General features: G+C 33.6%; 1 protein-coding gene across 4 annotated transcripts; it reads right to left on the bottom strand.

Annotated features, from left to right (window-relative positions):
* Positions 1–6,084: 6,084 nt before the first annotated feature.
* Positions 6,085–21,345, bottom strand: LOC121124449 (uncharacterized). 4 transcript variants are annotated; one of them, XM_071891002.1, is made up of 19 exons: positions 21,086–21,345; positions 20,840–21,023; positions 15,736–15,874; positions 13,805–14,168; positions 13,298–13,736; positions 13,169–13,228; positions 12,722–13,099; positions 12,234–12,668; positions 12,057–12,173; positions 11,643–11,993; positions 11,541–11,585; positions 11,016–11,474; positions 10,790–10,951; positions 10,184–10,723; positions 9,857–10,126; positions 9,017–9,797; positions 8,770–8,948; positions 8,489–8,704; positions 6,085–6,907 (listed from the first exon to the last, which is right to left on the bottom strand). In XM_071891002.1, exons 3-19 carry the CDS (start codon positions 15,836–15,838, stop codon positions 6,764–6,766), a joined length of 5,043 nt encoding a protein of 1,680 aa, XP_071747103.1. In that variant the 5' UTR covers positions 15,839–15,874; positions 20,840–21,023; positions 21,086–21,345; the 3' UTR covers positions 6,085–6,763. The 4 variants fall into 4 exon arrangements, with proteins under 4 accessions (XP_071747103.1, XP_071747104.1, XP_040575536.1 ...); XM_071891003.1 differs by having other exon boundaries at positions 21,145–21,345; XM_040719602.2 differs by lacking the exon at positions 21,086–21,345 and having other exon boundaries at positions 20,840–21,057.
* Between the last annotated feature and the right edge of the window lie 2,720 nt (positions 21,346–24,065).

Raw genomic sequence — 24,065 nt, 5'->3', positions numbered from 1 at the left:
TTGCTGTTATAAGAGGTCTCTAAACAATTATATATTGATCCTTTATTATGGAGTAAACTAGCTTGAGAAAAATATATTTCACTTTTCCTCAATTTTTTCTTGTTTATCCCTGCCTGCTTTTATGTTGACACGTCACATATATTGTATTTTTCAATTAATTATTATTTGTGGTGTGCAAGTCCATATTTATTCGGTGCAGCCCTTGGGACTCTCAGTATTAGAACTGATTAGGCCTGTCACGATTACACATTTTTCTATGCGATTAATTGCCCTGGAAATTATAAGCAATAATATTCCAAGAACAGCCTTTCGAAGATCAATCAACTTTAATTTTTAAAGAACACTGGCCATCTGGAAAACATTTAAAATATCCAAATTAATTAACCAAACATGACCAAAAACAATCAATACAATTTAAACACTAAATAAAAAGAATGCAAATCCGAGTAAACTTCATCAAAGAATAAGCATTAGGCTCAGGCAGACAGGGAAAATTGTAAATTAGGACTTTTTTGCAAAAAAAAAAAAAAAAATACTGAAAGCGGATGCCTCAACAGGTCATACGCAAATATGTAGCTTCTTAAGATTCTAGGCAAGAAATATTAAAACTGGATTTAAAACTTTTGATATCCAGTTACTATGAACCGTGTAGATAGAATATATTGTAGCCGGAAAAATGTTATCGCTCATTTTAATTTATCGGAGCAATTAATCGATTTATTGAATATTGTTACTGGCCTACAACTGATTATGCAAAGAAGAAAGTATAGTCATCAAGGACCTAACTTTACCAGTATTAGGACTGAACTGGACCGGACTGAGACTTTTTCTACTAAAGAGAAATAAATATTTATTTTTGTTACGTACGTATCTAGACCACCTCAGAATATTATGTTGTATTCTTCTACGAATTTGCAGTGTCCTTTTTTATTTACAAATTATACTGATGAATCCTTTGGCTACCCCGCCGCAAATTGTCCTTAAAGTAGAAAGAATTAAGTATTTTGATCGATTTCATGTATTTCAAAGGGATGATGAGGGTTCTTAGATATCTCAACTCAGTCCATAAATTTGATTAGTTTAAATCCTACAGAGTGCGACAGGGAACTTTTCCGCAATGAAGAAGTAAAATCAAGACCTTAATAACTTATTATTTGAAAAGTATCATGAAAATGTTATTGAAAAAACTTTTAGCAATCAATTTTGGCAAGAATTATTCAAGATGGCCTCCTTCAACCTCTACAGAGTTTGCCACAATATAATAGACGGGCATGTTGGCCCATTATTTCTTGATGTTAGCCTTGAGCTCCTGCATATTTCTGTGTGTGATTTCTTCCCAGCCTTGCTCTCTAAGACGCTCTACACACTGAAGTTGAGGGGATTGGCATCAGGCCTGGAAGAGGGCCAGATGTCAGCAAAGTGCTCCTTGCATAAATTATGTGTATTCAAGGCCGTATGGCTGGGGGCATCGTCTTGGGTTCACACATAGTTTTTCTCGAAATAGCAAGCCTTTAGCCAGGGAAAGATTTTCCACCTCAGGATCTTATATAGGCCTCAGCCCGATTTTCTCATTGGGCTTGAAGAAGAAGGGATCCATTTTCTTCCCATCAGAGGCCACGGCTCCCAAGCGCATTGTTTGGGCCAGACACTTTGTCCTGAAGGCTCCATGGAGTTCCTCAGGTAATGCTGCTATAAATCTGTCGTTTCTGCAGTTCAAAACAATGTCTGAAATTCTTTTTGGATCAACATTCACGTCGAGAAGATCCGAACCCCTTTGCCGTTTAGATTATTGTTACTGTTTTTTCGTCCACCTTTGATCAAATTAAAAAAATGAGCATGAAAAACCATGCTAGTATCGGAAAATTTGCTAGAGATGTTACCGGAAACCTTAATTAGCGCAAAAAACTTAATTTTAGTGACGCTGAAAATTTTCCTGTCGTACTCTGTACAGTTGACTGAATAATATTCATGAAATTGTATTGGGCGTCAGTATGTATGAAGTATTTAGACATTTTTCCTTTTATTTGAAAGGCCTTCTCTGGGCCTTATAAAGTCCAAAAATTCGAATAAAGATTTTAAACAATAGTTATTATCATTATTATTTAAGTCTAGAAGACAGAACATCTCATTATTAATTAATAACTAAGTAACTCTATCGTTGGGAGTTATAATGGTAAGTCCTTATTCAGGGGCGCCCCAGGCAGAAGGCTAGAGGGGCTTTAGCCCTCCCCCCACATTAAGGATTTTTTTATCCTTACTAGAAAATATAGTATTTGAAATTTAATTAAATGGTTAAAAAAAATTTTTTTTGGAATTAGCTATGGATTTTGAAATTTTTCCCATAAAATTTAGTATTTAAAATTAATTTTACAAAATTTGAAATTTAATTTTGGAAATTATTTTCCAAAGAAATTTAGTTTTTGCAACAGCTCTGAATTTTTTTCCCCAAAAATTTAATTTTTTGAGAATAGCTTTGGATTTCTAAATTTTTTCCAAATTTTTTTATTTTTTCTGAATTCCTATGGATTTTTGAATTTTTCTCCAAAAAATATAATATTTAATTTTTTTATAAGCAGCCTCGAGTCTTTAAAATTTTTTGAGAATTGCTACGGATTTTGAATTTTTTTTTCCAAAAAATTTAATATTTTGTAAATAACTGTGGATTTATACAAAAAAAAAATTCAAAAAAATAATTTTTCTAATTTTCTGACTTTTTCAAAGAAAAAAAAACAATCCCCCAATTATAATCTCGCGGAAGCCCTTGTTGTTGGACTCTGAGTAGAATTAAGAATTTACATTTAAGTAAGGTATTTATTTCCTTCTCCCATTCGTAACAGCTGCGTGAAGCTGTGACAAATGAAATGTCATAACAGCGAAGCTGCTCTACTCCAAAACATTTTTCAAATTGTAAGGGTTACTACCATGGTTTGATTCTCAGTTTCTTTACTAGTAGCATCCCCAAAATTCTCCGTGTTAACAGCAATGATTATAAGTGCAAGCCCTTATTGGACTCGGGATTAGAATTGAGTATTGTCATGGGAGCAATTCTATCTATATGTCCTGTCTATCTACTGATTGAAGCTTGTGTTGATTTCCTTCCTCTCACGTCCACTTGCAGCTGATATAATCAAACGTAATGACAGCGAAGCTGTCCTCTTCCCAAAGATTCTTCGAATTGTCAGGGTGACCAGGTTCATTTTTGGTTTCTTTTATATTAGCATACTGGCTGGTCATGTTTTATACATCTACAAATGTATATGAATAAAAAAAACTCGTTTTACTTGACCTTTGTTCAAAATTGTGTTTGTGTTAACACACCATACAAAAAATGTCGTGATGGAACGATGCCAAAAAAAATCTGACACCGATTCCGATGTGATTCTAGTAAAAATTCACGATTCTGATGGCAATTCTTTAATATTTTAAATAATAGTTATAAAATATCATTTTACTATCTGGGGTGTCCACAGGATTATATTGGGGGGCTTGGATTTTTATTTGGAAAAAGATTCCAAAATCCACAGCTATTCACAAAAAATTAATTTTGTCGCAGAAAAACTTTCTAAATCCACAGCTGTTCAAAAAAATAATATTTTTTTCCATAATATTAAATATTTTGGAAAAAAATACAGAAATTCTCAGCTGTTCTCAAAAAAAGTTTTTTTTGAAAAAATTATAATATAAAATTTTTCTGAAAAAAGTTTTATTAAAAAATTTTTTGAAACAAACATTCAAAAATCTCCAGCTGTTCTTAAAAGAATAAATTTTATTTCAAAAATGATATAAAAACTTTTTTGAAAAAAATTATATAATTTTTTGAAATAAAATTTATTCTATTGAGAACAGCTGGAGATTTTTAATTTTGTTTCAACAAATTATATAAACATTTATTTGAAAAAAAATTCTAATGTAAGTTTTTTGAAAAAAAAATTTATATAACTTTTTCCTAAAAAATTTGTTCTATTGAGAACAACTGGAGATTTTTAATTTTTATTTCAACAAATTTTTACTGAATTTTTTTTTTTTTTTAATTTTATATTATAAATATTTTCAAAAATTTTAAATTTTTAGAAAAAAATTTATAAAAGACCTAGTTATTCACAGAAGATTAAATTTCAAATATTAATTTTTTTGAATTTTTGTTCAAATATTACATTTTCTAGTAAATAGAAACAATTCCTTAAATTGTAGGTGGGTGGGATTAACTTTTTTTTTTATAACTTTGAAAAGTAATAAATAGTTAAATAAGATTCGGAATCGTGTATTAAACATTATTTTCCGGATTTTCATTTTTTTTTAAACACTCGATTCTCCGATTCGGATTAATCGTCCTATCACTAACATAATTTGTGGAATAAAATGCTCTCCATCCACTTAACAGACTCGTAGAATACGCTCTCTTATTGTCATGGATGGCCGGAAATATACTATTACAAGTGTTTGTATTCCTTTAATTACATACTTATAAAATATGGTGAATGATGAATTTTGAAACTCTTCTAGTTATGTTATACACAATATATGATATTGAGGGTGGAGTTCACTTCAATCCGGTTACTATACTCTTTCGAGGAGTAAAAATTGAATGCATTTTAATTAAGTAGATACATTATTAAAGAGAGATGACGTGTCACCTATATATATATATACAAAATATATATTGTTTCATGTCTAATTAAATCATTACTTGGTTGCTTATTTCTTTGAGAGAGGAAAGGATCTGTCATATCCTTAGGGAAGAGGTTGTGTGAGTGTCAAATCAAAAGAAACTTGCGTGATTTGTACTTTTTTTATTCATTAATTAACTAATTTATGTTCCTACGCCGTTTAATAGTGTCATATATATATTTATATACAAAATTCATAGTGTTTTACGTCTACAGACGTTATTAAATCATTGCTTGGATTCTTGCCTGTTTTGAGAAGGGGGGCGGAGGATGTATTTATATAAAGAGTGGTCCATTAAAATTGGAACACATAGAATTTGAAACTTCAACAAGATAAAATTTATTAATTAACAATATAATTTCAACAAAATAAGATGTATGTCTGAGCTCTCTTAATCATTAATGTAGCCTCCCTTAGTGGCAATGATGACTTCCTGGGGGTGGCAGAAGGCATGTCACTCTCTGCAGATCTAGTCCTTGGTTATGGCGTCCCAGTGCTAGCTGAAAGTGGCTTTGAGGGACTCTGTGTTTGGATGATGGATACTGTAGTTCTTCTTCTCGACATGTACACTAAAGTTGTAGTTGAATGAGTTAGCATCAGGGTTGTAGGAGGCCAAAAGTGACAAATAGGAGTACAAAAGAGTCTTGCAAAGGAGAAGATTTCTATCATTGCTGGTGTCTTAAGTGGCCTCTTCACCCTCACAAGACTCTTTCCACCCACTTTCTCTTGCATGGGTCCTTATGGACTTGAGGGGATTGCTCTGAACTGATTTATTTAACTCATCCAGGTCCAGTTTTGCCTCTTTGGTAGAGCCCTTCTTCCTCTCAAACGTTTCGGACTTGCTGACGGTGTAGACGGTGGTCCTGGAAACACCCAACTTCTTGGAGTGCGCGAACGGAAATTCGTATATCAAGTTAAAGTATCATTTTCTCGACTTATATGTAAGCTAGAGAGCTTAGATTTGTTTTTTGTTTTTTGTAACGCATTGTTTATGCTTTAATTCATCGAAATACGAATTAATTTCAATTCCTCAACCTTCATTAATTATTAAATTTTCATGCTGTTAGAGGTTGTGTGAATACTAAATTAAAAGAAACTTGCGTGATTTGTACTTGTTTTATTTTAATAGATATTTAATTATTCCTTCTACATATTTTAATCCATTTAATAGTTTATTATAAACTACACAAAATGATGTGGTTATTTCCATAGTTAAACTCCGCCTTCCCATTCTATTATAATTTGTTAGCATTTTGCTCAATTTATTAGGGGGTTGTAAACTAACAAAGTTTTTCACAAGAAGGCTCTAAATAGGATGTTAATTCGTAGTTAAGTTGAACATTATTAGTCAAACTCATTTGAAAAATGCGTAGTCATGTAAACGATTACATTGGCTAAATAAATAAAGAAAGTGTGTATCATAATGATATTTTTATATTTTTACTGGTATTGTTGTTTCTGGACCATAAAATGAACATAAAACGAGAAATAATTAATGTATTAAAAAATTATAAAAAAGTACTAACAATATGATGAAAAAAAAAACCGAGTAATTATACATCAAATAACAACATGTAATGAGCTGAAAACATACTAAAAAAATTAAACGAATTAAACAAGTTTAAAATCCAATAAGTGGTGTAAAAAATAGTAAAAATTGTGGGAAATAAAGCTACATGATAAATTAATTAGACTAGAATATGAAAATACTGATTACGGATCGTAGTTTGTCAAAGTATATTCATTTATCATCCGTAAAGGAAAAGATTGAGAGCTGTTTATTTAACAACGTCATTTTTTAAGAAATATATCTTTCTATCGTATCGATAAATTATGCTTTTAAAATGATCCATTTGAAGGATATTGAAAAAAGGGATATATACGAAACTAAGTGATTAAAAAGATACATAAAGATTAATGAATTAAAGAAACTTAAAGGGTTGATTGAGTAGAAATTAAAAAATAATAATAACATATAAGGATAAAAAATAATAAATTCGTCGATTGATGGAGCTGTTTGACACTAAATATAAAATATACTAAAAAAAATCTTAAACAAATATGTACAGATAAAGGTTTGATAATTATTATATAGTTATTTAAAGCACACTGGACCGACTTCAAAGCCAAAGGCTTGATGTGGTAGTCCATAGTCCACTGGATAAAAGTCCAAGATAGGTAATTGGTTCAATTTCTTTGTTGAGAGATTGAAAATAGTTTGAGACTCTCTTCCCTTGTACTATAAAAAGGGTAAAAGAAGAGTAGAAATGATTAAATGATTTGTATTATATAATTAATATGTATTAGTGTTAGATTTGAGTATTAATCAAACTCGAAAAAGAATACAGATTATTCGAACTCATTCAATTTTTTTAATTGTTTTTTGTGGGAAATTGGACTATATCTCGAATTATAATCAAAAATGATACGTTTGAGTAATGATTAATACACCATGCAACAACATTTTTGCGCAGAGGCTGAATAACCACATTTATAAGTCTTATTAAAGCCGCAAAATACGAAAATGACCATTAAAACTTTCAACCTCTACAGGTTTGGACTTTAAAGCCTTTTAAAATAATCAAGCTTTTAAGGTATAGCTACGATTCAGTGCCATATTTCGACATGAAAGAACTATATAGATGAGAATCAAAATTTATAGAAACATTCAGGATTTGAAAAATGAATTATTTATTGCTTTACTTTGATTACAATTAATAAAAAAGGTATATAACCATTAAAAATCGAGTAAAATGAAGGGCCTTAGTTAGAGGCGAATATCTTCTTTTTTTTTTTTTTTTTCAAGTGCTTTACATTGACATATTATGTATATACAAGTTCAGTTAATTTGATCGTGCAGTATTTAAACTTTAAATCAAATTTTGATATAATCAATTTCAGTTGGTGAGACTTGTTTTTAGGAGTCTAATCCCTTTCTTTTTTTGGTTATTCTCACAACGTGAATACTTATACACTCTTCTTCAAAAATGATTTACAACTCATGACGCCTCAGTATCTTCTATGATCAGTGTTACCAAATAGCCGATTTTTATTTGGTTCAGTTAACCTTAAAAATCGGGGCTCCTAAGAACTTTATTACTTTTTTGAATTGATATATTATAGTACTCATATCATCGGATACGCTTATCAAAAATAAATGGTACAAATTTAGACATTTCATAAGGATCAACAGTCTATATTACTTTGATTATATTCCAATATTACTGTTTATCAATAGCATCAAGTAGTACTCAATGCACGTAATAATATTTATTTATTTAGAAGGCCTTTTTATGAAATTTCATAAAGACTTATTGGAAATTTGTCCATTTAATATAGTAAAAATATCAACTGTGAACCCCCAAGACGGCGTCTACTTCAGTTTTGAGCCATTTTATGAGTTGTTTTATTAACGAGTCCTTACTTTTACTGTATCTCACAACTTTTCCTCCAATTAGAAACAGAAAAAGATCCTAAATTAGTTGCAAGCTAGTTAATTCTTCTCACACATGGAATTATTATTGAATAACTCTTGGAAATTGTTGAACATCTAATTCAAATTCACCCATTCGACATTAAAAACACTGATAATGGGAAAAGAAGCAGAAAAATCTACAACTTAACGTAAATTACATTGTAAATTAGTGAGGTAACGCTTTGTTAAAATTTAGAAATCACATTACAATTGAAGAAATTCTCAAAAACTCTGTAGAACTCGAAAATTGGTATTTTGTCTTAACACGAGCTTGACTCAATATAGGTAGAACTCGAATTCGAAAATTTTAATCGAATCTAACACTAATAAGTAATAATTGTTTACCTGACAACCATCTTCCATAACCTTAGGCTTATTTTTCATTGCAGATATTTCATCTGTATTATCTCCTAGGAATTTGATGGAATGTCGATAGGTTTTGGATTTGTTATCGAACCAAGCGTTGGAGTTGACACAAGTATATTTAAATTCTTGTGTGGCTTCTTCGCTTAATATACGGAGGAATCGCATTTGTACAGTACCCACAGAGTCATAGGTAATCTAAACAATATAATAACAAGGGTTAGTCAGGACTTATTGAATCATAAGATTTATAAGGAACAGACCCTAAATCCTCCTCGAAGGGTCGAGTACCATCCATTTCCACTCCTTTGCCAAGGGATATTGGGCATTTTACTTGCATGAATATCTGGGTAAACACAAGTCTCTCCGCCAGCAGTCATGTTACAGTAGACTTTGACTGAATCGTCAGACATACCTAGATTAGGGTCTACCCAGTAATATTCTGAAATAAAATATTGTATAATACAAATTATGTATACCATAAACGCATTTGAAAATTTTATTTCTTACCGTCTTTGAGCTGTGGATGACCATGATGAAGGTCTTTGCAGGATCTTGCAGGGCTATTTCGTGTTCCAATGGGTTTTTTCCTTTTCTCCAATTCGATCCTCATGTTATAGACATCCGTATAAACGGTGATCAGATCAACATCGTCATCATTATATGTCTTCTGTGATTGATCTCCTCGAACTTCTCTCTTGCCCCGCATGGGTTGATCTTTTTGGAATAGCACATCTGGAGGTAAAAGAGGAAGCTCTCCGGGGGGACCAGGAGGACCTGGCTGACCACCAGGTCCAGTTTCTCCTTTCAAACCAGAAGTACCTCTTGTACCTTTAGGTCCTGGGGGTCCTTCTAGACCTGGCAAACCAGGAGGACCTTCTGAACCCTTTAATCCCATGGCGCCTGGACCGCCAGTTTCTCCTTTGAGACCAGATGGACCCTGTGGTCCTTTTGAACCATGCTCACCCTTTTCTCCCATATCTCCCTTTTCACCACTTAATCCAATAGATCCACGATGACCCTTGATTCCTCGTCTTCCTCTCTTTCCTTTCAAGCCTCTTGGACCTATTTCTCCAGGTTTACCAGGAAAACCAGGTTTGCCCATTTCTCCAGAAGATCCGACCTCTCCAGCAGGACCTGGAGAACCTCTTAATCCCGGTCCTCCTTCAACACCTGGAGGCCCTTGATCTCCAGCTGGCCCGGTTTCTCCTAAGGGTCCTAATGGACCTCTATCTCCCTTCTCTCCAGGTAACCCAGTATTTCCCTGTTTTCCTGGTGGTCCAGTCGGTCCCTAAGAGTTGAATAAGGAATAATACTTTGGGCATTAAAGTCAGTTAAGATAAAACTTACTTCTTTTCCAGGAGATCCAGATGGTCCAACATCTCCTCTTAATCCAGGCTCACCAGGTGATCCTGCATCTCCAACTTTTCCATCTTCTCCTGGTCTTCCAGGTTCTCCTTTAATTCCTTGTTTCCCTTGTTCTCCTGGGTTACCTGGGAATCCAGGAGCACCAGGATTACCTTTGGGTCCTTCAGGGCCCATTATACCACGAGCTCCAGGACTTCCAGGAGCTCCAGCCTTTCCGTCTTCACCTTTAGGCCCAAGAGGACCTTGAATTCCCTGAAAAATGAATTTACTTAATTATTTTACATATTTGAAAAGAAAAAATATTATTACATGTTTTCCATCTGTTCCAGGGGGTCCTGGGAACCCAGGCGCACCACTGGATCCTTTTTCTCCTTGTGATCCTTCTGGCCCTGGAGCTCCAGGAATACCATCTGCTCCTTTAGAACCAGGTGGACCAGGATCACCTGGAAGTCCAGATGGACCAGGAGAACCAACTTTACCATGATCTCCCATTTCACCCTTTATTCCAGATTCCCCTCTTTTTCCAGTTAGACCAATTTGGCCAGCAGGTCCAGTTACACCTCGAGGTCCTTCTTCTCCTTTGCTTCCTTGTCTTCCCAACATACCAGGAGGACCCTTTTCACCAACTGGACCAATAGAACCTTTGGCACCAAGAGGACCTCTTGGGCCTAAAGGACCTGGAGGTCCCATGGATCCTTTCCCTCCTTTAAACCCCTTTTCTCCAGAGCCGCCGATCTCTCCTTTAGCTCCGTCCTCTCCAGGTTCACCTAATGGTCCTGCAGGGCCAGGTAAACCTCTTGGTCCAATCACACCATCTCTTCCTGTAGGACCAGGAAATCCAGGAATACCCTAAGTATTCAATTCAAAAAGAAAAAAAATAGTTATCGAAGACTAAAAAATTATAAGAATCTTTACCATTCCACCTTTAGCACCAGGTATTCCAGGACCACCAGGAGGTCCAATACGACCTTGCTGCCCTGCAGGACCCTCATTTCCAGTATCTCCTTGTTGTCCTTTATCACCTTGGGGTCCACTTGGACCCTTAGGTCCTGTTTCTCCTTTCAAACCAGGCATTCCCTTTGGTCGAAGTTAAAAATGTTAAAATATTTATTCAATAGAATTATGATAAATATAAACTCACAGGAAGTCCTGCAAGTCCTCTTTCTCCAACAAATCCAAGAATACCAGGAGGTCCAGGCTTTCCTGTCTTTCCTTGGGGTCCAGGAGCACCAATGGGACCTTCTTTACCTGTTTCACCGGGTCTACCAGATTCCCCAGGAACACCAGGCGATCCGGGATTACCAGGCTCACCAACTGCTCCAGTATCTCCAGAAGGACCAGGGGGACCACTTTGACCTATAAGTCCAGTAGGACCTGTTGGTCCTTGTTCACCAGGGGCTCCTCTTTCACCAGGAGGGCCTTTAATTCCATCTTTACCAGATATTCCAGGAAGTCCAGGCTCTCCAGGATTGCCTCGAGGACCTACTGGTCCATCCATACCAGGCTCACCAGCAGGACCTGAAGGACCAGGTTGTCCTGTGTCTCCTTTCGGCCCAGTGAATCCTTGACTTCCTCTCCTTCCTCTTTTGCCACGGAAACCCTGTGATGACAAAATAACAACATAGACAAAAATGGTATGTCTTCAAAAACTTGATGTTGGACTTACTCTTGATCCAGTCTGTCCTCTTTCTCCTGGTTGTCCATCTCTTCCCTAAAAATTTTTTTTGAAATTTAAAAAATGATGTATTGAGACTACATATGATCATACTCTTTCTCCTTTTAGGCCAGGTGTTCCATCACTTCCTTGTTGTCCCTTATCTCCCTTATCTCCTGGGCCACCAGGATATCCAGCAAAACCAGGAGGTCCAATTTTTCCCTTCTCTCCAAACGGTCCAATAGCACCAGCCTCTCCTCTTGGACCTTCACTTCCCTTTGCACCTTGTGGTCCTTCAGATCCAGGTTTACCAACTGTTCCAGGATTTCCTCTATCTCCCTTTTCTCCCATATCTCCTTTTAGGCCCTCTACTCCTTGTTCTCCTTTCATTCCAGTTTCTCCGTGAATACCTCTCTCTCCTCGATCTCCTTTTACTCCACGAGGTCCGGGAAATCCAACTGGCCCCTAATTCATTTTTTTTAAATATATTACAATGTGGATCTCCATATTTATGTGGTCTATACTTACATTATGGCCAGGAGGTCCTTTAGATCCCTTTGATCCACTGTTTCCTGGATTTCCTGGGTTACCAGGCATACCATCTGATCCGGGCAAACCCGGGAGACCAGGTTTCCCTCTTGGTCCCTTAAAATAGGTGCATATATTTTAATATATATTTGATTGAAAATATTTGGTTCAACATACTGCTTGTCCTGGTGGTCCCAAGGGTCCTACAGGACCTGGAGGTCCAATGGGTCCCTTATTTCCTGTTTGTCCAGATGGACCTGGTGGTCCGGGTGGTCCTTCGTTTCCTTTCAATCCAGGTCCTCCTTCAGTTCCAGGAATACCAGGGGGTCCTGGTAGTCCAGCAAATCCACGTGGACCAGGAAATCCTCTCGCTCCCATTTCTCCAGGAACACCCGGTAGTCCAGGTGGACCATCATCTCCTGCTAATCCTGAAGGTCCAGATGATCCCTTTTGACCTTGTGATCCCTTGTATCCTCTATCTCCTTTATCTCCTGGAAGTCCTGGAAGGCCTCTGATACCTGACTCTCCTTTTGGTCCAACTGGTCCTGATAATCCTCTTTCGCCATCTCGCCCTGGTCTTCCTCTTTTTCCTTCAAGTCCAGGAGAACCAACCTTAATACAGTTCAATTATGAGTATATATTTATTAAAATGAAGAGTTATATACCATTCCTCGTATACCACGAGGTCCCATATCTCCTTGTTGACCTTCTTCTCCTTTAATACCAGATGTCCCAATCATTCCTGTTAGACCAGGCAATCCTGTGAGGCCCATAGGGCCTCTTGGTCCAATTAAGTTCGTCATGGCCTGAGAAATCATTTCTTGCAATGAGTTATCAGGTCCTTTTGTGGACCCCATACTTGTTGGAATTATGAGAACATTTCCAGGTGGACCTTGGATACCTTGCATACCATCCAATCCATCTCTTCCAGGTTCTCCAGATAATCCTGGGTGTCCTGGTTGACCAGGATCACCAGGACTACCTCTGCCACCACGACTATCGTTCTCGTTTAAAACATAATCATAGTCATCTTCAACTGGGGGCTGTAGTGAGCAAGAAGTAAGAAAATGGGAATATATTTACAAGAGTTGGAAATAATCAGAGTGTAATACCTCTTCTGGTTGAGGAACTGCTGGTAGTGAAGTAGGACGTGCTTCTTCCTCAGCTGGAGACTGTGTACAGTAAGAAGTAAAAAAAGGAGTATATATTTACAAGAGTTGGAAATAATAAGAATTTAATACCTCCTCCGGTTGAGGAACTGCTGGTACAGGAGTAAGGGGTGCTCTGGGAGGTGGTGGGATTTCACGAACTCTCTCGGTGAATTCAAGATATTCTTCAGGTGTTAGTCCCTCTCTATTCAATAAATCTCCTTCATCGATACCTCTGTATGGATCAGCATCATTCTGAAGAACATGCGGAGGTAGATCTGTGTCACAGTCTGGCATGAACTCCGATTTGCAAATATCATAAGCCGCTTCTGGATTACTCAAGATAGACAACTGTTGGATTTCTCCTTCGAAAAATGAGTTATCATCGATTTGTTGTCCAAGAAGTATGATCCCTGAGTTAGAAAGGGTTTCACCATCAGGTCTTTTGATTTCTTGATTTTGTTGTCGTCGACCACAGTCTGCAAGGGCAGTGATTGTATTTCCTTTGATACTCAGGCCCAGACGATGCCATCTAACATTAAGAAGAAGAAAGAAAAAACCCAGTTATAAAATGAAGAATCATTTCAAGAGTACTCTTACTTTCCATCAGCAAGATTCATTCCAAATTTAATTCGATTCTTTATACGTCCGTTTTCGCCTATATAAGTCATTCTAAGCCTCCTAGCAATTTTGAGAGACATGACTTCTTCACCCTCCGAGCTGTAGAGAGTGAAGAGCATGGATCTCGAGTTTTGATTTGCTCTAAACGTAGTCAAGATAGAAAAGTCGGAAGGAAATCCATCTTGAAAAACGTTAGCAGTGGGAATGCTTGCAATCTTACGTTTGTTGATTTTATAGGCCTTGTCCGTGGATCCATCTGGTCTTTTTTCGCACATCCCTGTTGCTCCAGTTATACCTGGAGGGATGTCGCGAAGATTCAGAATATCCACCAAGTCCGTAAGTCCTATAAAATAGAGATATATGTAATTTATACTTTTTGGGATAAGTAAAGGTCAAGGACTCTTTGAAAAGAGTGGAGATTCGAAATTCTGCCTCAAATAAAAAAAAATTGAAGGATGAAAAGTTAGAAATCTTGCGTAATAAAAAGGAAGAATTTAATAATAAATATTATTTTATTAATAAAGCAAAGTCTATCTGTCTGTGACATAGGTTAACAATCTCCGGATTAACAATGAAAACACTGGAGTCCCCATTTCGCTTTCCAAGCATTTGCATAGCTTCAACTCTGTTTATCCCCATCAAAAAGCAGTGCAAAATACAAATATGAAATTGTTTTGGAAATTACAAAGTTTCGTCACACTTACTATACTAACTCATAAAGTAATGAACAAATTGTCATTAAATTTTGACAGCTGTCTTTTGAAGGTTCACCATACACTAAAAATGAGGTGAATTAAAAAAAAAATAAGGTGATCCGTTTATGACTTTTCAGCCCTTTGTTATGTATGTAAGAATGTCTGCAAAAAAGTCATAGGGTGCACTGCAAATAGTGCTCCCTGATGTATATCAAATATATTTTTGTTCTAAGCAATATCAATCTAGGAAAATATAGCCGGTGTGTGCATGAGCCATCAAATATGTATGTTATTTATATACATAATGGGGGAAAAAATCAGAGTATGAACGGTATATAGGGCTCCCTGATGGATATTATATACCAATACAGTATAAAGGGAAAAAAGGAGTTTAAGATAGAGAGAGGACTGTATAAAATGAATCAAACCTACCAGGTGTTGAGTTCAACTCATATTAAAAAAGAAAGAAAAATGTACTTTCTATAAAAGTTTAAAAAAAAAAAAAAAAAGACTTTAAATGAACTTCAGCAACTAGCTTAAGTACTCCCTGGCTCATCAAATCATTTTTTTAAATCTCTAACTTTTTTCTATTATTGTTTTATTTTTGAGGAGACAATGTCCAAGTTTTTAGGGAGTAGCTACATGTGAGTGTAGTCATGAAAACCAGTGAGTAAAACCAGGGATTTGTAGGGGATTTACCTTTTATATTATTAAAGCAAAATTTGTATCTTCGTGGACACCTACTAAATCTGGTCAATGCCGGGTATTACCACTAGTTATAAAAAAATAGTATTCGGAGCCTTAAAAAAAACATGGTAGGATCATTTTATACGTCTACTTGCTAAATTTTAGACTGATTTGTTTGACCCTTTTGGATTCCATTTGTGATAAAATCAATAGTAAACTTAAAAATATACTAACGGTAGTATCCGGCATTGCACAGAGTCCTGACAAACTAACAAGCATTGTTTTAATAATCATGAAAATAATAAAATTGATTTTTTATAATAAATTATTTTATTATCTTTTAAATTGGGTGAAAGAATGGAATTTATATAGTGGAAATACTCAAAATTTTGAGCAATCTACAATTGACACTTTTAAACCAATCAGAAAATAGAGGATAACTATTTTTTTAATAGGCATGTCCATTCGTTCCCTAGAGTCCTTTAGATATAAATATGTAATTGGAGTGCTGTAAGTATGACTTCTTACCTTCGATGTTCGCGGCATTCCCAGCATTGATCAAAACTAGGAAGGTTGTTAGAATGAGCTGTGCTAGGTGTTGCCAACATGCTGAATTCTTTTTCATTTTCATATTGATTGATCCTTATGTGATGGTTGATCTGTTTATCTGAGAAGGACATTTGAGTATCAGAAGAAAATTATCCTTGTTGTTCTAACATATTTTAGTTAGGTAAAAAAATTTTCCCAAACAAAAAATAATAGTAGATATGGGAAATATGGCTTAATTAGTATTGCTTTAAGTTAAAAGTATATAATTTGAAATGAAAAAATGGGGTGTCTTCAATTGGTTGATGATAGGATCAATCCTCAGACTATCTCCCTCCCAACTACGAAAATAATAACTTCTTTAAAAAGGCTGCCATTTTGTTTATTTTTGAGGTTGTTGGGAGGGGAAATTGTACAAATTGAGTTGACCAAAAGATAAATAATGTACTGTTGTGTCGACTTGAGTCGAATCGAGTCAATGAATTAGAAAAAGAAAGAAAAAAGCTAGATAATAATTTATCTAGCTACTAATATTGGGATTTGGTCTGAAACCCCCAGACTGATCCAGAGATCTTGATGTTTTTTTAATAGACTGAACTGATACGGTCCTTTTAAGAAGTTCCGTTTGGACGGCCATATAGAAAAATTTGGACTCAGGGGCGTCCGCAGGATTATATATATATATATTTGTGGGGGGGGATTTTTTTAATTCAAAATAAATCCTAATTTTTTTTTTTTTTTTTGAAAAGAACATTACAAAAATCAAATTTTTTATGTTAAATTTTTGGAAAAAAATGGAAAACACTACATTTTTTTGAAAAAAGTTTCAAAAATCCATAATTATTAAAAAAAAATTAAGAAAAAAATTAAATTTCAAATATTAAAATTTTTGGAGAAAAAAAAATCAGAAATCCACGGTTATTCAATATAAAATTCAATTTTTGAGAAATAATTTCAAAAATACACCACTTTAAAAAAATCAAAAATACAACGGTTTAAAAAAAATAAAAATCCACAGCTATTTGCAAAAAATTTAATTTTTTGAAAAAAAAAATTTAAACAAAGTTTGTTTGGAAAATTGTAAAAAAATCCACGACAATTTAAAAAAAAAAAATTAGCAATGGGTACAATACATTATATAGTGACGTTATAGACTATAAGGTGATGCGTGTTTTGTAAAAATCGGCCTGTTTGGCCCAGCAGTCGGTACAATACATCAGATTGAGCAAGACCGATTACATGAAGGTCTAACCTTGATAATAACTTATTAGTTCGTATATCGTCCAAAGAGAATAAATTATGAAATACCCATGGCGTATCAAGTGAGATGAGGTGATCGACAGCTAATTAAATAATACATCACATAGGATATTTTTGTATTAGCGAATTTCGCCGCGTTATATATATATATATTATATATTTAATTCTTTGAAAAAATAAAAATTTTCCTCAAAATTTTTTCTCTGTTTTCTCAATAAAATTTATTTGCAATCATTTTTCAATAATTCCATAAATTGGGAAATATTTTTTTCAATTTTTGTAGGCATTATAAATAATCTACGCGTGTTGATGATATTGTGACAATTTTGATACAAAAACTACTACTTCAAGTGAGAAAGAGTAGTGGGCTGCACTTAGAAATAAAACGGGCCAGAATGCGGCACGTGGGCTACGGGTTAGACGTCCCAGGTCTAGACGTATTCTATAGATTAACTTTTTATCAAACTACTAATATCTTCAAATGAAGCTGAATGACTTGCATAAATCATATTTACACAACTCATAAATCGTGATCTGATAGCCAAATTGTCGTAACTCAAATTTTTACTTTATAGCGTATTACTGATTTTTCAATTTTGACAATGGATCTAATAAATTATGACATAAAATGAATGGTTTTATTGTTCTGGCCTGGAAAAAGTCGTGAAAATAGCCTTAATATTCTTCATATATCTGAGAAATTGCATCTTATGACGAAAACGGAAACCATAATTTTGACTGATTGAAACATCTCTTAAGGATATCGTGGCTCCAAAACCCACAACATCATTAGATAAGATTTAGTATTAAAAATCAGTAATTGGAGGTAATAAAGTCAATCATACGTGCATCAAGAATTTATTTCAACAAGGTGTTATAATCCATCAAAATAAAGAGGTTTTGTAATAAAAATAATAAAAAAATGTACCGTGTTTGTAGGAGATAAAATGCCATGACTCATGAAATCCGAGAAGCACAAAAATGACTTATGAATCATGTTCTCTCCCCCAAATAAGACACCTCTTTACTTTGAAAGGAGAGCTCTTATGGTTTGAAGATTAAAATATCGGGGGTTAAGTTGTACTTCAAACGGTACAAATATTAGTGTATTTTCCCATCCTAGAAGTTAATATGTATTTAAAAAGAGGAATTAAGACTGCTGAATAAAATTTCTCAGATGCATCTTATTGTAAAAATTGTAAAACACAATGATTTATAATGAAATAAAGGAATTTTCTAACAGGGCTGTGGAGTCGAAAAATCATCAGCAACGCTGGCTGCAAAAGTTATTATAATTGTAAGTTATTTTGGCTTACATTGAGAGTTTGTAAAGTTTTTTTTTTTTTCTATATGTTTATAAAATAATAGGACTTAAGTTCTATTAATTTATAAGACTTGAAAGTTAACTCATTAATAAGTTTACTTAACAAATTTCATAAAATACTCTGTAGTCTTCACAATCAAAATTCCCAAACATCTCTGGGAGGTTGATTATATTATAGTTCCACGGTTACGAGTGAATCAAATATGTTTAAAAACTTATAAATATATTGCCAATAATTCTTAGTTATATTATATTCCAACTATTTCTTTATTGCCTGGGACAATTATTTACTACATATAACTAATAACTACCTAATACTATAAATTAAATCTATGTATATAGTCTCTAGACTCAAATGTATCATTAGTACTTGTATAGGCTATAAAATATATAATATAAAAATAGTGCATGTCGGAATCTGAGTCGGCTACATTCAAAATACTGGAGGCGAGTCACTGTCGGGCATTTCATACACCAACTCCGGAGTCCTGATTTCTAAGCATAATTATCTAAAGTAAATATAAGAGTTATGACAATTTGGCCGTCAACCCTCGATATTATAATCCTTAAAGCTTAACAACTCTCAGTGTCGAATAATTTTGTGATTTATAATCACTTTTGTGTTTGGAGGAGAGGAAATGCCAAATTAATCATTTTTGTGCTTCCAGAATTTAATTTATCATGGAGTTTTATCTCCTACAAATAAAAAACAATTGAACTAAAAAAACTTCTTCATTTTATAAGGGTTAGTTGTTTAGGTTTTGAAGATTTTAATGGGATCCGTTTGTTGAGATAAATTCTTTATAGGGGTATGACATATTTTGCAGCCCAGATTTAGTGATTCTAATTACTAAATCTCTAGGAGTGAGAGCTTGGAGGGTTGTAGCCTAGGCCAGTTTTTTTTTTTTTTTTTACTTTTTTCGGATTGGTATTTGCAAAATTTCATTTTCCAAAAATGTCATCTTTACGTGGAACATCCCATTCCAAGTTTGAAAGGAGACAAAAGTACTTTGTCAATTCAGATTAAATTACAGCATCAATAATTATTTTACACAAATAAACTATGATATACATTGTTCGCACCCATAAAAAAACTTTTATGAAGTTTTTTTTTCTAAAGCTACCGTATGTAGCAAAAAGAGAGAATTACATCAGAAATTTGGATATTTCCTTTCCGAAAATGTAAAAAAAGGATACACGGATCATCAAATTTTCCTAACTATTTTCTCTTTATTTACTCAATGGGACAATTTTAGAAAAAGACTTGATAAACATTTTTCATAGGTAAAACAAATATTTATCAAATATCTGCCAAATAACTAATTCATAATATGAACGAGATGTGCGCCCTTAAAATGCATTTTTGCTTAGATAATTTTTATACCAAAGTATAACTATTTCACACTACAATCAATCGAAATTAGCAAAAAGTTGAAAATCAAATTCCTCTATTTTACCCCCACCCCCCCTCAAATCCTAAATTCTGTATAAAGTTATTATATTTTTAGAAAATGAAAATATAAAAGCCTTTGCAAAAATTGTCATTCAGTCAAATTTGTACTTTTCACAAAAAATAACACTGAAATTGAAATCCAAAAGGTTATTTGTCTTTTCTAAAAAAAGCATCCCCCAAAATATAATACTATGGACGCCCTTAGTCACCCTTTTTATAGATTTTTTTAAGGAGTTTTAAGACAAGACATGTTCTAGGAGGTTTAAGGGATCTAACTAATATACTTGGGATCTATCATGAGATGTTGGTAAACATTATCCCTCAATATGGCTCCCTCACTCGTCATAAGATGCAATTTCTAAGATATATGAAGAATATTAAGGTAATTGTACGACTTCTCTCCATACTAAAACACTGACTTCATCATTTTATCCTCCTCTCTAACCTTGAGGAATCAACTTCTTGAAACCCCTTTGTAAGTTATATGCAAAGTTCTTCAGAATTAATTCCAGTTACACTAGGCCGTTTCATTTTGTTTAAGTTTCCAACTCAACGGGTCAAAATCATTTCCTTTTGGGAAAGTTTGAGGGAAATTGAACAATTTAAAGAGGTAGATCAAGGGGGTCAAAGTTTTTAAAACTGCCAATTCTTTTTTCTCGATTATCATAGAAACAGTTCATAATACACCTTTTTTCTTTTCTTTTTCTAGATTATAAAAGATATATTGTCAACTGTTATCCCAATAATTGAGAAAGAAGTTGCCAATTTTCAAAACTTTGAGGCCGTTGAACTACTTCTATGTGTTGTCCAATTTCCATCAAACTTTGCTAATTCATGAATGTTAGCACATCTATCATGCGTGTACACGCATGATAGATGTGCTAACATCGCTTACGCCCGCTCGATTTGTTTCAAATTTGAAAATAGACTCACCACATTTGAGTCAAATATTCTTCGAGTGGACACAGCATCGACTCACGACATTTGAGTAGAATATTCTTCAAGTGGACACAACAAACATTATAATATTGTGAGAATGAGGAACTTACCTGTCCAGTATCCGACATTCTTCAACATTGGCTAGCCTTTTGCAAAGGCAGGGGGCGTTGTGTGGGGGACAGATGTGAAGGGTGCTTCACACTATCTCTAACTAATAGATTTTCTGTAATGCCCCTATAAATTCCGGGAGCAAGAGCTCTTCTCCTCCTTCCCCGGTGGCTAACATGGGGCCAACTGAAAAGAAATACGAAAAATGACTGGATAACTCATCTCCTAAAACATAGATTTCTAGGCACCCCAAAAACAAATAAAAATAATAACAAGAAGAATTGAAACAGCGTCGTTGTTGTCTTGCCTTATTACATCTGGTAGAAGCTAAGCCAATCTATTGCACTTTACATATCTTAAGAAAATAATTAAATTTGTTTCTTTGGGTGAAGAGTGAGCGTTATTTTATGTGTCGACTGTACTAGTTATTTATCAACAAATCATCCAGATGACTGATCTTTAATTTAAAAAAAATATAAATCTCCTTATTCATACACATGATACTAATGGCGATACTAATTAAATCACTAAACATAAGTCAGATTAATTACATAAGGGAACAGATACCCCAAAAGAAGAACCAAGGGGGAAAAAAAATAAACAGAACAGGGGAACCAACATCATATTTGATCTCTTTTGAGAAGAGAATCACAGTTTTTTGAAGGGAAATAAATTCACTCCAAAAATAACATATAATACAAAAATCAAGAAAAGAACATAATCCCAATTTTACTTCATGTAACTGTAGGATTTGCAATCTAATTTGTGTTAATCATTCAAATACCCAAGAATAATAACAATTGTTCATAACCTTTATTTGATTGAAGAGACTAACATGGGCCCAATATGGTCCATTACAATACATACAGGATCCTTCCGGTAAATCCGGACCACCTTTAACTGATTCCTGATCAAGAAGTAAGTAGAGGTTTAAAATATTATTTAAGATTTCAATGTGACCGCCATCTTTGTTCAATCATTCGCTATATACGGGAGGATTTGCAGGCCTTGACCCCGTCTGCAAGGGAGAGTTTGTCCAAGTAATTGATAATTGAGGGCTTCTAGGAGTCGATGCTTTTGGTTGAATTGTCAAAAACCTTCCTCTCTAACTTCTCAAAGTAGATTGTAGGTCATGACATTGCCGTTCTTCCAAATGACCCCAAGAATTTATCCTCCTTTTATTGTGGCGATTCATTTTGGCTACTTTAAATAGTGCAATTTACCACACACCAAAATGAGTTCATAAGAATAATTTGCTGATATAATCCCAAGATAATTCGTCTGATGTCCAGTTTCAAAAAGAGACAGACAGAAAGTTGACAAATAATTATATGATTAACCATATTATGAAATGAATCAATCCATTTATCTATTTTAACCACTTTGAGTTATGCAATTTGCAGAACACACAAAGTGTTAACAATAATCATTTATCGACAGAAATTGAAGATAATTCGTCCAAAATACAAATGTACTCCACTTGATTTTTTGAATTTTTTATCAAAAAAATTCAAAATTAATTTTATTTTCTCAAAAAAAAAATAATAAGTTTTTTGGGTAAAAATTAGAAAGCCCACAGCTGTTCACAAATAATTTAATTTTTTTGAAAAATTAAATTACAAAACATATATTTCTAATCTAAAAAATTTCAAAAATTTAACTTCAAATGTTACATTTTTTGAAAAAAAAATCAAAAATCTATGGTTATTCATAAAAAGTTTAATTTAGTGGAAAAAAAATTCGAAAATCTACAAGAAATGTATCAAAATCAAAATTTTCCAAAAATTAAATTTAAAATATTAAAAAAAAAATTAGAAATCCACAGTTATTAAAAGAAAATAATTTAGTGAAATTAAATTCAAAAATCTACAGCTGTTCACAAAAGAAATTTGCAAAAATATATTTCAAATATAAAATTTTTCAAAAACAAAATTTCAATTATTACATTAAAAAAAAAAAAGAATAAAAAGTCCACAGCTATTCACAAAAAATTTAATTTATTATAAAATAAATTCGAAAATCTACAGATGTTCACAAAAAATTAATTTTTTTGCCAAAAATTACAAAAAAATATATTTCAAATAAAAAAAAATTTTGAAAAAAAAATGTAATATTATTTTTTAACGCAAAATTTGAAAAATTAATTGGTATTCAAAGAAAATTTATTTTTGTGGAGAAAAATTTGAAAAATTAGATTAAATATCAAATATAAAATTTCTATTAAAAAGCAAAAAAAATTTAATTTTGGGGAAGGGCTACAGCCCTCTAGCCCATCCCCTGCGGATACCCCCTGCAGTACATATACCCCCGAACTAAATACACATATATGAGACAATTATGGGCTTTATGGTCAAATGGGGGGGGGGATTAAGTTGATATAGATCCAAGAATTTTAACTATAATTTAAAGCCTTTATTTCATTCATGTGGCTGGTTGAAATTCTATTGTTTATTAATAAATTATAACTTGTTGTAGTTTAAAAATCAAAGTGTTCAGATTTTAATGGACCACTCCGTATCTCATAACATTGTCTTTCAAAAAAAAAAAAAAAAGGACAGAAAAATAGGCCCAAAATCAGTTGGCAGTTAGTTAATTCGTCTCTATTGAACCATTGTAGAAAATAGTTCACATCTTAACAATAGAACTTCAAATTGGGCCCAATCAATGTTAATAGAAAAAGAAGCAGACACATCGATAGCCTACAACAAATTGTTATTTGTATTAGTGAGGTATCGCCGTGATTGGCAAGGATGTTTAATTACAGAGCTCCAATGTCTAAGTTCCAAGGACAGTGTATTAATATGATTATTTATATAACTCATATATAAATTTGAAGGACATCAAGTGTCATCATATTGGCAAAAATAAGTGAGATTGCTTAAATCCATTGCAAAAGAACGAACCCTATACGTACATAATCCGCATGTACGAAACAAAGTCATTTCATAAATTTATTTACACCCAATACACGTCATTGAATCAATTTCTCGTTTTGACAAGATTCATTTTCTATTTTTGTATATGTATGAATTGCTTCGACATACATATGATAGATTCAAACAAATAATTAGAATTAAACTAGGGCAGAGCAAAAAATAAAAGATTATTTTGCTCTCTTATTGCACATGTGGTGAACACATCTCAAGAGATCATATGTGTTCATATATATATGATGAATGTGAGTACTATGGAGAAGCATTTTGTCAAGGATTTATTTATCGCATTTCT

Source organism: Lepeophtheirus salmonis, chromosome 9, assembly GCF_016086655.4.
Source record: "Lepeophtheirus salmonis chromosome 9, UVic_Lsal_1.4, whole genome shotgun sequence".
Taxonomy (NCBI): Eukaryota; Metazoa; Arthropoda; class Copepoda; order Siphonostomatoida; family Caligidae; genus Lepeophtheirus; species Lepeophtheirus salmonis.
Note: the sequence above shows the minus strand (reverse complement) of the source record. Positions and strands in the feature narration are given on the sequence as shown.